General features: G+C 47.4%; 1 protein-coding gene and 1 long non-coding RNA gene across 3 annotated transcripts; both read left to right on the top strand.

Moving 5' to 3' along the window:
* Positions 1 to 381: 381 nt before the first annotated feature.
* Positions 382 to 19176, top strand: LOC118377260 (elongation factor 2-like). The gene is made up of 15 exons (XM_052479801.1): positions 382 to 517; positions 1729 to 1943; positions 2597 to 2778; positions 4054 to 4265; positions 5782 to 5966; positions 6460 to 6565; positions 6655 to 6768; positions 9131 to 9269; positions 10795 to 10990; positions 11590 to 11848; positions 12785 to 12892; positions 13037 to 13390; positions 15252 to 15434; positions 17859 to 17991; positions 18759 to 19176. The coding sequence occupies exons 1-15, from the start codon at positions 515 to 517 to the stop codon at positions 18950 to 18952; spliced, it is 2583 nt and encodes an 860-aa protein (XP_052335761.1). The 5' UTR covers positions 382 to 514; the 3' UTR covers positions 18953 to 19176.
* LOC127911865 (uncharacterized) lies at positions 11940 to 12776 on the top strand. 2 transcript variants are annotated; one of them, XR_008079682.1, is made up of 4 exons: positions 11942 to 12073; positions 12109 to 12203; positions 12234 to 12333; positions 12459 to 12776. It is a non-coding gene; the product is annotated as an uncharacterized LOC127911865 (long non-coding RNA). The 2 variants fall into 2 exon arrangements; XR_008079681.1 differs by lacking the exon at positions 12459 to 12776 and having other exon boundaries at positions 11940 to 12038; positions 12139 to 12203; positions 12299 to 12370.

The following is a 19176-nucleotide window of genomic DNA, read 5'->3' as shown; positions in this document are numbered from 1 at the left end:
GTACACCTGCGTAATGAGCATGCTGTTTAATCAGCTTCTTGATATGCCACAACTGTAAGGTGGATGGATCATCTTGGCAATGGAGAAATGCTCACTAACAAGGATGTAAACAAATTTGTGCAAAACATTTTAGAGAACTATGGGAACATATCGGGATCTTTTATTTCAGCTCATGAAACATGGGACCAACACTTTACATCTTGCGTTTATATTTTTTGTTCAGTTGTAGAAGCCAAAATATTAAATATTCTGTCCCCTTGCACATTTCTGAGAGTCTAATCATGCTGCATAGACTAGATCGGTAACGACAAAAATATCTCTGCTAATATCCCTTTTAAAAATACAGTTCGGGTCCATATGACACTTCGTGACATATTCATATTCCACATGACTTCCAGAGTGCCGGCTGTCGCAGAGTTTAACCAAGACCAGTGCGTCATAGTCTCTCTTTCCCTCTAGCACCCCGAAAGAGAGGAACAACCGGCTGAGGCTGGGGATATAAAGAACCGCTATCATGGTAAGTCTATATAACATGTTTTGACAAATTACAGCCATTAACAATGTTTGTCTTTCTTCTAAAAGCGACGGTTTTCAAATTAAGATCCTTTTTAGTATAATTGTCGATGACGTATGCAGAATTTTAACAAATGGTTAAAATGAAACGGAATGTATTCATTACTTACTAGCCTAATATAAGGATGCTGTGATTATTGCAAGCATGTCACACCGTTAACAAAATGTGTTATTCGTTCTACAAATCGAAGTAAAGCATGACCTATGTAATGTGACTAGGCTTATTTATCAACAAGACATTAAAGTCATCTGTGGAACGTGAATTAGTTGCTGCAGGCTAACTGAATACATTTGCCGTAAACAACACCTCGTCTCGTAGTGTTTCTTTTGAATTTAAATAGTGTTATTTTCGGTAGGCTTCGGGCCTAATGTGCGTGCCAATGCAGGGGTACAGTCAGACAGAATACCATTACCCCCGGCCCCGTGTTATAAATAGCACAAGCACGCCGTTCCCTGAGATGGCCGTATTAAAGTTTCACGTGCTCACATTGGGCAACTCTGCCTGCCCCTGTAGGCTAGACCCAGGCCCAGTTTACTACATGGGCTACAGGTAAGAACCGGTGTTGTCATTGTAAACAAATGCACCTGTTACAATGAAACCATGCAGGTGTACAATCTGGGGTTATAGTGTCCTCTCTTAGATGCGTCATAGCCTATAGGTTACTGCAGCAAATTATTAGGCTATTGGCTTTGGAATTAATTTAACAATCCCCACCCCTCACCAGGTGAATTTTACAGTAGACCAGATCATTCTCCTCACCAGGTGAATTTTACAGTAGACCAGATCAATTTTACAGTAGACTAGATCTCACTTTCTCTCCCCAGGTACATTTTACAGTAGACCAAGTCTTACCTCCCCTCTCCAGGTGAATTTTACAGTAGACCAAGTCTTACCTCCCCTCTCCAGGTGAATTTTACAGTAGACCAGATCTCCCCTCCCCTCTCCAGGTGAATTTTACAGTAGACCAGATCTCACCTCCCATTTCCAGGTGCATTTTACAGTAGACCAGATCTCACCTCCCCTTTCCAGGTGAATTTTTACAAAAGACCAGATCTCACCTCCCCTCTCCAGGTGAATTTTACAGTAGACCAGATCTCACCTCCCCTTTCCAGGTGAATTTATACAAAAGACCAGATCTCACCTCCCCTTTCCAGGTGAATTTTACAGTAGACCAGATCCGTGCGATCATGGACAAGAAGTCCAACATCAGGAACATGTCTGTGATCGCCCATGTGGACCATGGGAAGTCCACTCTCACAGACTCCCTGGTGTGCAAGGCTGGCATCATCGCTGGCGCCCGGGCTGGCGAGACGCGTTTCACAGACACCAGGAAAGACGAGCAGGAGAGGTGCATCACCATCAAGTCAACGTATGTGTTTCCCTCAAGACAATATACCTCGTCCTCCTCAGAGAGTGTAATATACAAATGTTTTTCTTTACAACAATATGTCCCTTTTTCTACTATAAGTGTGTAACCTTGTACCTTGTAAGGGTAATATTCTCTTTGGGAATCTGAGGTAGACCTACAAAACTAAGTTGTTCAACAATCAACCTGCATTTGAATTATTATTGACCACAAATGACCTAAAATCCTATTCATTTATGAACCTAAAAGACAAAACTGAATTTGAGATCAGCACTCCTACTTAGAGATGCTTGACCTTATCCCTGGTATCCTGTACCCTAATAGACCACTGTGTGAGAGTGATTGAGAGACAGCCATTAAATGTACGATGGTCACAATGGTTACATGTCCCTCCCTCCCTCTCTTCCTCCCTCTCTCTCTTCCTCCCTCCCTCCCTCTTCCTCCCTTTCTTTCCTCCCTCTCTTCCTCCCTCTTCCTCCCTTTCTTTCCTCCCTCCCTCCCTCTCTTTCCTCCCTCCCTCTCTTTCCTCCCTCCCTGTCTTTCCTCCCTCCCTCCCACCCTCTCTTCTCTCCCACCCTCTCTTCCTCCCTCCCTTTCCTCCCTCCCTCCCTCTCTTTCCTCCCTCCCTCCCACCCTCTCTTCCTCCCTCCCTGCAGAGCCATCTCTCTGTACTATGAATTGGCTGAGAATGACTTGGCCTTCATCAAACAGTGCAAGGATGGCTCTGGCTTCCTCATTAACCTCATAGACTCTCCCGGTCACGTGGACTTCTCCTCCGAGGTGACGGCTGCTCTCCGCGTCACTGACGGGGCACTAGTTGTTGTAGACTGTGTCTCAGGTATGACAAGGAAGGGACTGATGGCGCCCTATTCCCTATATAGTGCACTGCTTGTGTCCAATATCCGAACAACTTTACGAGGCTCTGATCAGAAGTAGTGACCTGTGATATGGGGACTAGGGTGCTGTTTTGGACACAGTCTTGTAGTGTCCTGGCTGTAATGCATCCAATGCTTGGCTCGCTCACACCCCAGTAACAGCCCATGATGCTTAAAGTTCAAGGTTATTTGGCCTTTATACATACATTAGAAATCTTATTCGCAAGGACTCTCACATTGACATATTATTAAAGAACTACAAATAGTGTGCACGTACTGTAACGGTATACAACTAAAGAACTACAAATAGTGTGCACGTACTGTAACGGTATACAACTAAAGAACTACAAATAGTGTGCACGTACTGTAACGGTATACAACTAAAGAACTACAAATAGTGTGCACGTACTGTAACGGTATACAACTAAAGAACTACAAATAGTGTGCACGTACTGTAACGGTATACAACTAAAGAACTACAAATAGTGTGCACGTACTGTAACGGTATACAACTAAAGAACTACAAATAGTGTGCACGTACTGTAACGGTATACAACTAAAGAACTACAAATAGTGTGCACGTACTGTAACGGTATACAACTAAAGAACTACAAATAGTGTGCTGGAGGACCTCAGATACGAACAGGTCAGGAATTGGAGGTCGCTCCGAACACGAAAATATTTGTAACTTTGAAATATACTTTTTAAAACGCACATGTTTTTTCTAACTGTATTTATTTTCTAACCATTTAGCCAAATATTGTTTTCAGATTATAAAAACGACATTTACGTTGCTAGTTTTTCTGGAGGGTAAGCAAAAGGATTATACCACATTTGGCAACACAACAATTATTTCACTTTTTTTTTTTATATATCGCATGACTTTGCTTATTACTGGTTTGTGACATCTTTATTTATTGTGCTTATGAATACTTTACAAATGCCCTATAAAGCCTTTATAAGTTGTGGTTTGTTTAGAGTAGGATCCCAGTTAGTAAACGACAATAGGTAGTACAACAGTCAAGAGCTATATTAAATAACATTATTAAATAGTATAGCAATATTATTATTTATTATACACGTGTATCATGACAGATTTGAACACTGACTAACTATACAACTAAAAAAATCTACTCCTTTACAGTTTCTGCCTACGGCCTTGTTGCAGCTTGCAAGCACCTTGATGAACTAATGCCCTTCTAAGGTGGTGCTGTACCAACCTCTCCTCTCCGTCGCAGGTGTGTGTGTTCAGACCGAGACAGTGCTGCGACAGGCCATCGCAGAGCGGATAAAGCCTGTTCTGATGATGAACAAGATGGACCGGGCGTTGCTGGAGCTGCAGCTGAAACCCGACGCACTTTTTGCCACCTTCCAGCGCATCGTAGAGAACGTCAACGTCATCATCGCCACCTACGGAGAGGACGAGGGCGGACCCATGGGCAGCATCATGGTCAGTATGTAACAGGGTTCAGATGGTACGGTCAGACCACTCCCCAGAGTTCAGATGGTACGGTCAGACCACAGAGTTCAGATGGTACGGTCAGACCACTCCACAGGGTTCAGATGGTACGGTCAGACCACTCCACAGAGTTCAGATGGTACGGTCAGACCACAGGGTTCAGATGGTACGGTCAGACCACAGAGTTCAGATGGTACGGTCAGACCACTCCCCAGAGTTAAGATGGTACGGCCACTCCAGAGTTCAGATGGTACGGTCAGACCACTCCACAGAGTTCAGATGGTACGGTCAGACCACTCCCCAGAGTTCAGATGGTACGGTCAGACCACTCCCCAGAGTTCAGATGGTACGGTCAGACCACTCCCCAGAGTTCAGATGGTACGGTCAGACCACTCCACAGGGTTCAGATGGTACGGTCAGACCACTCCACAGAGTTCAGATGGTACAGTCAGACCACTCCACAGGGTTCAGATGGTACGGTCAGACAACAGAGTTCAGATGGTACGGTCAGACCACAGGGTTCAGATGGTACGGTCAGACCACAGAGTTCAGATGGTACGGTCAGACCACTCCCCAGAGTTAAGATGGTACGGCCACTCCAGAGTTCAGATGGTACGGTCAGACCACTCCACAGGGTTCAGATGGTACGGTAAGACCACAGGGTTCAGATGGTACGGTCAGACCACTCCCCAGAGTTCAGATGGTACGGTCAGACCACAGAGTTCAGATGGTACGGTCAGACCACTCCACAGGGTTCAGATAGTACGGTCAGACCACAGAGTTCAGATGGTACGGTCAGACCACTCCACAGGGTTCAGATGGTACAGTCAGACCACTCCACAGGGTTCAGATGGTACGGTCAGACCACAGGGTTCAGATGGTACGGTCAGACCACTCCACAGAGTTCAGATGGTACGGTCAGACCACTCCACAGAGTTCAGATGGTACGGTCAGACCACTCCACAGGGTTCAGATGGTACGGTCAGACCACTCCACAGGGTTCAGATGGTACGGTCAGACCACAGGGTTCAGATGGTACGGTCAGACCACTCCACAGAGTTCAGATGGTACAGTCAGACCACTCCACAGAGTTCAGATGGTACGGTCAGACCACAGGGTTCAGATGGTACGGTCAGACCACAGGGTTCAGATGGTACGGCCACTCCAGAGTTCAGATGGTACGGTCAGACCACTCCACAGGGTTCAGATGGTACGGTCAGACCACAGGGTTCAGATGGTACGATAAGTTCATTCCAGAGCTCGAAATTGTTTCACTTGGTCCCTGAAATGCAAAAGAAATACTCGGTGGGGCAACTGGCTAGGATGTTACATGTGTGTTTGTAATTATGTTCAATGCAGGCAGTCACGTGTGTTTGTAAGTATGTTAAAAGTGGGCAGTCACGTGTGTTTGTAAGTATGTTAAAAGTGGGCAGTCACGCGTGTTTGCAAAGCAGAGGACCACTAGTTCGATCCGCTACATGCGTCTGTTCTGTGTTTCCCTGTGTAGGTGGACCCAATGGTGGGCACAGTGGGTTTCGGCTCGGGTCTCCACGGCTGGGCCTTCACTCTGAAGCAGTTTGCTGAGATGTACGTGGCCAAGTTCACAGCCAAGGGAGACCAAAAGACGGAGATGAACCCAGAGGAGCGCTGCAAGAAGGTGGAGGACATGATGAAGAAACTGTGGGGAGAAAAGTGAGTGGAGGAGAGAGGGAGGAGAGAAAGGAGGTGAGGAGAGAGAGGAGGAGGATAGGAGAGAGGAGGAGGAGAGGAGAGAGGAGGAGGATAGGAGAGAGAAGGAGGATAGGAGAGGAGAGAAGGAGAGGAGAGAGTGTTGGAGAGCACTGTTCAGTGGATGATTCTGGGTCAGTTTTCCAGACACAGGTTAAGCCTGGTCCTGACTTAAAAAGACAACTCAATGGAGAATCTCCTATGAAAAATGACCCGGCTTAACCTGTGTCCAACAATGACTCCAGAGGACAGTCCAGTTGATGATCACGTGTGCTTCTCCAGTTGAGGATCACGTGTGTTTCTCCAGTTGAGGATCACGTGTGTTTCTCCAGTTGAGGATCACGTGTGTTTCTCCAGTTGAGGATCACGTGTGTTTCTCCAGTTGATGATCACGTGTGTTTCTCCAGTTGAGGATCACGTGTGTTTCTCCAGTTGATGATCACGTGTGTTTCTCCAGGTTCTTCGACCCGTCATGTGGTAAATTCAGTAAATCAGCCACCAATGCCGCCGGGGAAAAGCTCCCACGTACATTCTGCCAACTCGTCCTGGATCCCATCTTTAAGGTTTGTTTATGTTTGTTTTTTCTCCGTTGGGTGTAGCACACACACATCTGAAGTAAATAAATGTGACATTCATCTTGTTTTATCCAAAGGTGTTCGATGCCATCATGAATTTTAACAAAGAGACTGCCGACAAACTGATTAAGAAACTGGATGTGAAGCTCGACGCTGATGACAAGGAGAAAGAGGGGAAACCACTGCTGAAGGTATGTCACCACTTCAGAAATGTTGTGTGGAGAAATTAGCCATTAAATTCCAGACTGACCAGGGTCGTGTTCAGTCGGAACGAAATTGGATAAAACTGAGAGAAACTGAGAGAGATACTAACTACCTAAACTTGTGTAATACATTTTTTTGAAGACATTTTCTACCAGTGTACCCTACTGAGCATCCCTGGCATACCCTACTGAACATACCAGCATACCCTACTGGTATACCCTACTGAACATGCCAGCATACCCTACTGGTATACCCTACTGAACATACCAGCATACCCTACAGTATACCCTACTGAACATACCGGCATACCCTACAGTATACCCTACTGAACATACCGGCATACCCTACTGAACATACCAGCATACCCTACAGTATACCCTACTGAACATACCGGCATACCCTACAGTATACCCTACTGAACATACCAGCATACCCTACAGTATACCCTACTGAACATACCGGCATACCCTACTGAACATCCCTGGTATACCCTACTGAACATACTGGTATACCCTACTGAACATACTGGTATACCCTACTGAACATACTGGTACACCCTAATGAACATCCCTGGTATATCCTACTGAACATCCTGGTATACCCTACTGAACATACTGGTATACCCTACTGAACATACTGGTATACCCTACTGAACATCCTGGTATACCCTACTGAACATCCTGGTATACCCTACTGAACATACCGGCATACCCTACTGGTATACCCTACTGAACATACCGGTATACCCTACTGAACATCCTGGTATACCCTACTGAACATCCTGGTATACCCTACTGAACATCCCGGTATTCCCTACTGAACATCCCGGTATACCCTACTGAACATCCTGGTATACCCTACTGAACATCCCTGGTACATCCTACTGAACATACTGGTACATCCTACTGAACATACTGGTATACCCGACTGAACATCCCTGGTACATCCTACTGAACATACTGGTATACCCTACTGAACATCCTGGTATACCCTACTGAACATCCCTGGTATACCCTACTGAACATCCCTGGTATACCCTACTGAACATACTGGTATACCCTACTGAACATCCCTGGTATACCCTACTGAACATACTGGTATACCCTACTGAACATCCCTGGTATACCCTACTGAACATAGTGGTATACCCTACTGAACATCCTGGTATACCCTACTGAACATACTGGTATACCCTACTGAACATCCTGGTATACCCTACTGAACATCCCTGGTATACCCTACTGAACATCCCTGGTATACCCTACTGAACATCCCTGGTATACCCTACTGAACATCCCTGGTATACCCTACTGAACATCCTGGTATACCCTACTGAACATCCCTGGTATACCCTACTGAACATCCCTGGTATACCCTACTGAACATCCCTGGTATACCCTACTGAACATCCCTGGTATACCCTACTGAACATCCCTGGTATACCCTACTGAACATCCCTGGTATACCCTACTGAACATACTGGTACACCCTAATGAACATCCTGGTATACCCTACTGAACATCCCTGGTATACCCTACTGAACATCCTGGTATACCCTACTGAACATCCTGGTATACCCTACTGAACATCCCGGTATTCCCTACTGAACATCCTGGTATACCCTACTGAACATCCTGGTATACCCTACTGAACATCCCTGGTACATCCTACTGAACATACTGGTACATCCTACTGAACATACTGGTATACCCGACTGAACATCCCTGGTACATCCTACTGAACATACTGGTACATCCTACTGAACATACTGGTACACCCTACTGAACATCCCTGGTATACCCTACTGAACATACTGGTATACCCTACTGAACATCCTGGTATACCCTACTGAACATCCCTGGTATACCCTACTGAACATCCCTGGTATACCCTACTGAACATACTGGTATACCCTACTGAACATCCCTGGTATACCCTACTGAACATCCCTGGTATACCCTACTGAACATCACTGGTATACCCTACTGAACATCCTGGTATACCCTACTGAACATCCCTGGTATACCCTACTGAACATCCCTGGTATACCCTACTGAACATACTGGTATACCCTACTGAACATCCCTGGTATACCCTACTGAACATCCCTGGTATACCCTACTGAACATCCCTGGTATACCCTACTGAACATCCCTGGTATACCCTACTGAACATACTGGTACACCCTAATGAACATCCTGGTATACCCTACTGAACATCCCTGGTATACCCTACTGAACATCCTGGTATACCCTACTGAAAATCCTGGTATACCCTACTGAACATCCTGGTATACCCTACTGAACATCCTGGTCCATAGAGATGCAGTATAATGTTGTATTCCCCCAGGCGGTGATGCGCCGCTGGCTGCCAGCGGGAGACGCTCTGCTCCAAATGATCACCATCCACCTGCCCTCCCCCGTTACGGCTCAGAGGTACCGCTGTGAGCTGCTCTACGAGGGGCCTGGCGACGACGAGGCCGCTATGGGTGAGTTTGTAGACTGGTGCGCCTGTCTAGCCTGGTGGTGGTGGTAGCAGCTGTAGTAGCAGTAGTAGTAGTAGTAGCAGCAGCCGTAGTAGTAGTAGTAGTAGTAGTAGTAGTAGTAGTAGTAGTAGTAGTAGTAGTAGTAGTAGTAGTAGTAGTAGTAGTAGTAGTAGTAGTAGTAGTAGCAGTAGTAGTAGTAGTAGTAGTAGTAGCATTAGTAGTAGTAGCAGTAGTAGTAGTAGTAGTAGTAGTAGCATTAGTAGTAGTAGCAGTAGTAGCAGCCGTAGTAGTAGTAGTAGTAGCAGCAGCAACAGTAGTAGTAGTATCAGTGGTAGTAGCAGTAGCAGCAGTAGCAGTAGTAGTAGTAGCAGTTGTAGTAGCAACAGTAGTATCAGTGGTAGTAGTAGCAGCAGTAGTAGTAGCAGTAGTAGCAGTAGCAGCTGTAGTAGTAGTAGTAGTAGCAGTAGTAGTAGTAGCAGTAGTAGTAGTAGTAGTAGTAGTAGTAGTAGTAGTAGTAGTAGTAGTAGTAGTAGTAGCAGTAGCAGCTGTAGTAGTAGTAGTAGTAGTGGTAGTAGCAGTAGTAGTAGTAGCAGTAGTAGTAGCAGTAGTAGTAGTAGCAGTAGCAGTAGCAGTAGTAGCAGTAGCAGTAGCAGTAACTGGTGTTTCAGTCTGATTGTTGTACTGGTCCCTGTGAACAACAAGTCCACAATGGGTGAGTCAGTCCAGCCTGCTAGTAGTAGTAGCAGTAGCAGTAGCTGTAGTAGCTGAGTCAGTCCAGCCTGCTAGTAGCAGTAGCTGTAGTAGCTGAGTCAGTCCAGCCTGCTAGTAGCTGTAGTAGCAGTAGTAGCTGAGTCAGTCCAGCCTGCTAGTAGCTGTAGTAGCAGTAGTAGCTGAGTCAGTCCAGCCTGCTAGTAGCTGTAGTAGCAGTAGTAGCTGAGTCAGTCCAGCCTGCTAGTAGCTGTAGTAGCAGTAGTAGCTGAGTCAGTCCAGCCTGCTAGTAGTAGCAGTAGCTGTAGTAGCAGTAGTAGCTGAGTCAGTCCAGCCTGCTAGTAGTAGCAGTAGCTGTAGTAGCAGTAGCTGTAGTAGCAGTAGTAGCTGAGTCAGTCCAGCCTGCTAGTAGCTGTAGTTGCAGTAGTAGCTGAGTCAGTCCAGCCTGCTAGTAGTAGCAGTAGTAGCTGAGTCAGTCCAGCCTGCTAGTAGTAGCAGTAGCAGTAGTAGCTGAGTCAGTCCAGCCTGCTAGTAGTACTTCATTAGTATGAAGGGCCCAGAGACGAAGAGTCCACAATGGGCGAGTCAGAGTCTAGCCTGGTGCTTCAGTTCATTTGTACATTAGACAATTCTCTCTCTTTCTTTGTTCTTCGTAATGCCAAAAGTCTTGCCAACAGCCAAACAATAGAAGAGCTGGCTACATCACCAGACTAGGGTGAATCAGGCGGAGACGCTTAACTACCCAGATCCCAGTTCAGATTCTCAACCTTCTCCCGAAAACCATACATCCCCTGATCGCCCTCCCTCTTAACCCTCCCAGGCATTAAGAACTGCGACCCCAAAGCTCCCTTGATGATGTACATTTCCAAGATGGTGCCCACCAGCGACAAGGGTCGCTTCTACGCCTTCGGCCGCGTGTTCTCCGGCATGGTGGCCACGGGGCAGAAGGTTCGCATCATGGGACCCAACTACACTCCTGGGAAGAAGGAGGACCTGTACCTTAAACCCATTCAGAGGTACACGGAGCTGGAATACATACATGTCCTATTCACCAGCTCAAATACAGGAGGGTTGCTCAACCAAATGAGGATCTTTTGTGTCCAAATTGATATTTTAAGTAGAAATTGTGCACCAATATTTGAATTTTAAAAGCATGAAGTGCCCTTTTAATAGAGACCAAATGGAAAATTAAATAAAAAAATGTTTTTTTAAAAATATGAATGAGCACTTGGTAAATTCTGCTTTTTTGGCTTTTTAAAATCACTTTACCCCCACATTTCTCAGAGATTTCGCCATCATTGTAAAGCCCAACATATTGTGTTGCTTTGACAGTCATTTCTGGAGAATATTATTCATTTCATGTGATTTAGTGATGAATCTAATCACATGAAATGTCTGTCCCTCATTTTAAGGTCAACCCGGTTGGTTATGTGAAATGAACTCGTTTTAATATGGTGAAACTATATGACTGTCCTACTGTCCTATGGAACACGACTGGAGTTGTGTGTGTGTGTGACTGTCCTACGACAACTGGTTAGACGTGAGGTCTTCTGACAAATTAAAAATATAACTGGTAGACTTCACTAAACTCTGCTGTGCTCCCTCTGTCTCCCAGGACCATTCTGATGATGGGGCGCTACACAGAGCCCATTGAGGATGTGCCCTGCGGCAACATCGTGGGTCTGGTGGGAGTAGACCAATTCCTGGTGAAGACCGGGACTATCTCCACCTTCGAGCACGCCCACAACCTGAGGGTGATGAAGTTCAGCGTCAGTCCCGTGGTCAGGGTGGCGGTGGAGTGCAAGAACCCTGCTGACCTGCCCAAGCTGGTGGAGGGACTGAAACGCCTGGCCAAGTCTGACCCCATGGTTCAGGTATAATACTAGTCTGACCCCATGGTTCAGGTATAATACTAGTCTGACCCCATGGTTCAGGTATAATACTAGTCTGACCCCATGGTCCAGGTACTATACTAGTCTGACCCCATGGTCCAGGTATAATACTATACTAGTCTGACCCCATGGTTCAGGTATAATACTATACTAGTCTGACCCCATGGTCCAGGTATAATACTATACTAGTCTGACCCCATGGTTCAGGTATAATACTATACTAGTCTGACCCCATGGTTCAGGTACAATACTAGTCTGACCCCATGGTCCAGGTACTATACTAGTCTGACCCCATGGTCCAGGTATAATACTATACTAGTCTGACCCCATGGTCCAGGTACTATACTAGTCTGACCCCATGGTCCAGGTATAATACTATACTAGTCTGACCCCATGGTCCAGGTACTATACTAGTCTGACCCCATGGTCCAGGTATAATACTATACTAGTCTGACCCCATGGTCCAGGTACTATACTAGTCTGACCCCATGGTCCAGGTATAATACTATACTAGTCTGACCCCATGGTTCAGGTACAATACTAATCTGACCCCATGGTCCAGGTATAATACTAGTCTGACCCCATGGTCCAGGTACAATACTAGTCTGACCCCATGGTCCAGGTACAATACTATACTAATCTGACCCCATGGTCCAGGTACAATACTATACTAATCTGACCCCATGGTCCAGGTACAATACTAATCTGACCCCATGGTCCAGGTACAATACTAATCTGACCCCATGGTCCAGGTACAATACTAATCTGACCCCACGGTCCAGGTACAATACTAATCTGACCCCATGGTCCAGGTACAATACTAATCTGACCCCATGGTCCAGGTACAATACTAGTCTGTTCGAGATGTAGGGAAACGGTGCTGTTTATGTGTCTTTGTCCTGTCTCTCTGTGTGGCAGTGCATCATTGAGGAGTCTGGAGAACACATCGTAGCTGGAGCTGGGGAGCTTCATCTGGAGATCTGCCTGAAGGATCTGGAGGAGGACCACGCTGGGATCCCCCTAAAGGTTGGGAAGATATTGACTTACTGCATTGTACAGGAATGCTTTTCAAAAAGGATGAAATTAGCTTGTTTTTGAAATCACATTTGTAACCTTTGAATATTGAGTGAAGATACAAAAAAAACTGAATCCTCTTCATACTTCTCCCAGAAATCTGACCCTGTGGTGTCTTACCGCGAGACCGTAGCCGAGGATTCAGACCAGGTCTGCCTGTCCAAGTCCCCTAACAAACACAACCGTCTATACATGAAGGCCCGGCCCTTCCAGGATGGTCTGGCGGAGGATATCGATAAGGGGGACGTGAGCTCCAGACAGGAACTGAAGACCAGGGCTCGCTACCTGACTGAGAAGTACGAGTGGGAGGTGACAGAGGCCCGCAAGATCTGGTGTTTCGGCCCCGACGGGACGGGACCCAACATCCTGACGGACGTTACCAAGGGAGTGCAGTACCTCAACGAGATCAAAGACAGCGTGGTGGCAGGGTTCCAGTGGGCCTCCAAGGAGGTGAGCAGACACCAGCAGGGCTGGGGGGGGGGGGTCAAGTCCCTTTAGCACCAACTTTTAGAACCAGAGAACCCCACCACCACTGACAGGCTCTGAGAACCAGAGAACCCCACCCCCACTGACAGGCACTCAGAACCAGAGAACCCCACCCCCACTGACAGGCTCTCAGAACCAGAGAACCCCACCCCCACTGACAGGCTCTGAGAACCAGAGAACCCCACCACCACTGACAGGCTCTGAGAACCAGAGAACCCCACCCCCACTGACAGGCACTCAGAACCAGAGAACCCCACCCCCACTGACAGGCACTCAGAACCAGAGAACCCCACCACCACTGACAGGCTCTCAGAACCAGAGAACCCCACCACCACTGACAGGCTCTGAGAACCAGAGAACCCCACCCCCACTGACAGGCTCTGAGAACCAGAGAACCCCACCCCCACTGACAGGCTCTGAGAACCAGAGAACCCCACCACCACTGACAGGCTCTCAGAACCAGAGAACCCCACCCCCACTGACAGGCTCTCAGAACCAGAGAACCCCACCACCACTGACAGGCTCTGAGAACCAGAGAACCCCACCACCACTGACAGGCTCTGAGAACCAGAGAACCCCACCCCCACTGACAGGCTCTGAGAACCAGAGAACCCCACCCCCACTGACAGGCACTCAGAACCAGAGAACCCCACCACCACTGACAGGCTCTGAGAACCAGAGAACCCCACCACCACTGACAGGCTCTGAGAACCAGAGAACCCCACCCCCACTGACAGGCTCTGAGAACCAGAGAACCCCACCCCCACTGACAGGCACTCAGAACCAGAGAACCCCACCCCCACTGACAGGCTCTCAGAACCAGAGAACCCCACCACCACTGACAGGCTCTGAGAACCAGAGAACCCCACCCCCACTGACAGGCTCTCAGAACCAGAGAACCCCACCACCACTGACAGGCTCTCAGAACACGAGAACCCCACCACCACTGACAGGCTCTGAGAACCAGAGAACCCCACCCCCACTGACAGGCTCTGAGAACCAGAGAACCCCACCCCCACTGACAGGCACTCAGAACCAGAGAACCCCACCCCCACTGACAGGCTCTCAGAACCAGAGAACCCCACCACCACTGACAGGCTCTGAGAACCAGAGAACCCCACCACCACTGACAGGCTCTCAGAACCAGAGAACCCCACCACCACTGACAGGCTCTCAGAACCAGAGAACCCCACCACCACTGACAGGCTCTGAGAACCAGAGAACCCCACCCCCACTGACAGGCTCTGAGAACCAGAGAACCCCACCCCCACTGACAAGCTCTCAGAACACGAGAACCCCACCACCACTGACAGGCACTCAGAACCAGAGAACCCCACCCCCACTGACAGGCTCTCAGAACCAGAGAACCCCACCACCACTGACAGGCTCTGAGAACCCCACCACCACTGACAGGCTCTGAGAACCAGAGAACCCCACCCCCACTGACAGGCTCTCAGAACCAGAGAACCCCACCACCACTGACAGGCTCTGAGAACCAGAGAACCCCACCCCCACTGACAGGCTCTCAGAACCAGAGAACCCCACCACCACTGACAGGCTCTGAGAACCAGAGAACCCCACCCCCACTGACAGGCACTCAGAACCAGAGAACCCCACCCCCACTGACAGGCACTCAGAACCAGAGAACCCCACCACCACTGACAGGCTCTGAGAACCAGAGAACCCCACCCCCACTGACAGGCTCTCAGAACCCGAGAACCCCACCACCACTGACAGGCTCTGAGAACCAGAGAACCCCACCCCCACTGACAGGCTATCAGAACCAGAGAACCCCACCACCACTGAAAAACCTTCTCTTTCTCAGGGTGTCCTGTGTGAGGAGAACATGAGGGGGATACGTTTCGACGTCCATGATGTGACGCTGCATGCGGATGCCATCCACAGAGGGGGCGGGCAGATCATCCCCACAGCACGCCGAGTCATCTACGCCTCTCAGCTCACAGCTCAGCCACGACTCATGGAGCCAGTCTACCTGGTCGAGATCCAGGTGAGTCATCTACGCCTCTCAGCTCAGTCACGACTTATAGAACCAGTCTACCTGATCCAGGTGAGTCATCTACGCCTCTCAGCTCACAGCTCAGTCACGACTTATAGAACCAGTTTACCTGGTCGAGATCCAGGTGAGTCATCTACGCCTCTCAGCTCAGTCACGACTTATAGAACCAGTCTACCTGGTGGAGATCCAGGTGAGTCATCTACGCCTCTCAGCTCAGTCACGACTTATAGAACCAGTTTACCTGATCCAGGTGAGTCATCTACGCCTCTCAGCTCAGTCACGACTTATAGAACCAGTTTACCTGATCCAGGTGAGTCATCTACACCTCTCAGCTCAGTCACGACTTATAGAACCAGTCTACCTGGTCGAGATCCAGGTGAGTCATCTACGCCTCTCAGCTCAGTCACGACTTATAGAACCAGTCTACCTGATCCAGGTGAGTCATCTACACCTCTCAGCTCAGTCACGACTTATAGAACCAGTCTACCTGATCCAGGTGAGTCATCTACACCTCTCAGCTCAGTCACGACTTATAGAACCAGTCTACCTGATCCAGGTGAGTCATCTACACCTCTCAGCTCAGTCACGACTTATAGAACCAGTCTACCTGATCCAGGTGAGTCATCTACGCCTCTCAGCTCAGTCACGACTTATAGAACCAGTCTACCTGGTCGGGATCCAGGTGAGTCATCTACGCCTCTCAGCTCAGTCACGACTTATAGAACCAGTCTACCTGGTGGAGATCCAGGTGAGTCATCTACGCCTCTCAGCTCAGTCACGACTTATAGAACCAGTTTACCTGATCCAGGTGAGTCATCTACGCCTCTCAGCTCAGTCACGACTTATAGAACCAGTTTACCTGATCCAGGTGAGTCATCTACACCTCTCAGCTCAGTCACGACTTATAGAACCAGTCTACCTGGTCGAGATCCAGGTGAGTCATCTACGCCTCTCAGCTCAGTCACGACTTATAGAACCAGTCTACCTGATCCAGGTGAGTCATCTACACCTCTCAGCTCAGTCACGACTTATAGAACCAGTCTACCTGATCCAGGTGAGTCATCTACACCTCTCAGCTCAGTCACGACTTATAGAACCAGTCTACCTGATCCAGGTGAGTCATCTACACCTCTCAGCTCAGTCACGACTTATAGAACCAGTCTACCTGATCCAGGTGAGTCATCTCCGCCTCTCAGCTCAGTCACGACTTATAGAACCAGTCTACCTGATCCAGGTGAGTCATCTCCGCCTCTCAGCTCAGTCACGACTTATAGAACCAGTCTACCTGATCCAGGTGAGTCATCTACGCCTCTCAGCTCACAGCTCAGTCACGACTTATAGAACCAGTTTACCTGGTCGAGATCCAGGTGAGTCATCTACGCCTCTCAGCTCAGTCACGACTTATAGAACCAGTCTACCTGATCCAGGTGAGTCATCTACACCTCTCAGCTCAGTCACGACTTATAGAACCAGTCTACCTGATCCAGATCCAGGTGAGTCCACGTGGAACTCAGAAGTGAGATTCAAAATCAGAATCTTCTTTATACTCCCAAATACATTTACATGTACCAGGAATTTGACCCGGTGAGATGGTGCTAACAACCACAACAGAATATCCAGACAGAATAGTAAGGGATGTTCAACCTTTTCCGAGTCCTGAGGGGTATCCTATTTGGGGCGGCAGGGTAGCCTAGTGGTTAGAGCGTTGGACTAGTAACCGGAAGGTTGCAAGTTCAAACCCCCAAGCTGACAAGGTACAAATCTGTCGTTCTGCCCCTGAACAGGCAGTTAACCCACTGTTCCTAGGCCATCATTGAAAATAAGAATCTGTTTTTAACTGACTTGCCTGGTTAAATAAAGGTAAAATAAAAAATAAAATATCCTATGAATCAAGCTAGATCTACTCTGGGTTTTCTAAAGCTAGCCGGTCTTCAGTTAGCTTCACATGCCAGCTCAGACTTCAACCAGACTACGACAGTGGGTATTGATTGTCCGCCTGCTACTAGCTTCAGCAGGTCTTGTAACTGTGCATGACGCACGCCAAACGCTTCATTGAGACAATGCTGAATCAATCAAATGGGGAAATCAGTGACATTTTCATTTGCTTCCGAAATCAAATTCAGTAGGCTATGGTGTGTAATAAATAGTCTTTTACAGGTGTATTCTTTTGGGACTCCCGAGTGGCACAGCGGTCTAAGGCACTGCATCGCTTGAGCCGTCACTACGGTCATATCTGTATTCAGTCATGCGAAATCCACAGATTAGAGCCAAATTCGTTTATTTCAATTGACTGGGTTTCCTTTATATAAACTGTAACTCAGTAAAATCTTTTAAATTGTTGCATGTTGTGTGTTTTTTTTAAAATATATTTTTAGTTCAATGTATTTCAACTTACCTAAACCGTTCTTCCTGCAGTGTCCAGAGCACGTCGTTGGAGGGATCTACGGTGTGCTGAACAGAAAGAGAGGCATGGTATTTGAGGAGTCGCAGGTCGCTGGAACACCCATCTTCATCGTGAAGGCTTTCCTTCCAGTCAACGAATCGTTTGGTGAGTTCATATCACGCTTTCCAAACGAAACATTTCAACCCTGAATGTAAAACAGACCATTTTAAATGGATGGCCCAATCAATTAATAATTTGGGTACGTTCATCACGTCTTCCAACGACCCATTTCACCATAACAATGAATGGAAACAACACTTAAAAAGAAACCATTCAAATGTAACGTTTCTAAAAAAATATATATATATATATATATTCTATAACTAAAAAGACTAATTTAGTAGGGCCAGGACAATACCACAATACTTGTTAGTAGTGTAACGACCCTGGGTTTATAAGCGCGGATATCGACTCTGCCGCTTGAGCGTGCTCGATAGCGCGCTGGACTTCGGGGTCGAAGGTCGAGGGTTCGAGACCTGCTCCCTGCCTGTTTCGTCACAGTATCGCGGGCAAGGAAACAAAACACAAAGCGGATTTAACTTCTTTAGGAAAACAACCCCGACGTTGGAAACAACCATACAGTCACATGTATTTATTTTCCAAGCTATCACAAAATATTTTACATACAGCAGGTTTTTTTTTAAAGGACCAAAGAGTTTTCCGTGGAAAAAATATCACTATACTGGTACAATCACAGCCTTTATGAAAATGATTAGCTCTTTAACAAGTAAAACATTGTATTCGGTCAGGATAGGAACGTGACATAGGAAATAGGAGTCAACCAACTAGTTACAGAGAAGCATGACAAAACAACACAGACCTCTGGTTGTTTATGAATATTTTATTTTTTATTCCCCCCCCGATGTCGTTAGGTTTCACAGCGGACCTGAGATCCAACACAGGTGGCCAGGCCTTCCCCCAGTGTGTGTTCGACCACTGGCAGATCCTGCCCGGGGACCCCTTCGACGAGACCAGTCGGCCATGGCAAGTAGTGGCAGACACCCGCAAACGCAAAGGTCTCAAAGAAGGCATCCCTACCCTGGACAACTTCCTGGATAAACTGTGATCGTCTGTGATTGGACTGCTGCTTCCTAGTGCAATTTAATGATCATAGCACCCTAATGTGGAAATGTATAAAATAAAAATAGCCAAACCACAATAACAACAATACACTGTATTATAACTAGAAACGGTATGAGGGGGGAAAGTTGACTAATACAGCTATTTTAAAATGCCGCTTTATTGTTTTAAGTCTGAGATCCTGACAGCAAATAAAAAAATGAGCACCTT

The sequence above is a fragment of the Oncorhynchus keta genome, chromosome 25 (genome assembly GCF_023373465.1).
Source record: "Oncorhynchus keta strain PuntledgeMale-10-30-2019 chromosome 25, Oket_V2, whole genome shotgun sequence".
NCBI lineage: Eukaryota > Metazoa > Chordata > Actinopteri > Salmoniformes > Salmonidae > Oncorhynchus > Oncorhynchus keta.
This window is presented reverse-complemented; position numbering and strand designations above follow the sequence as displayed.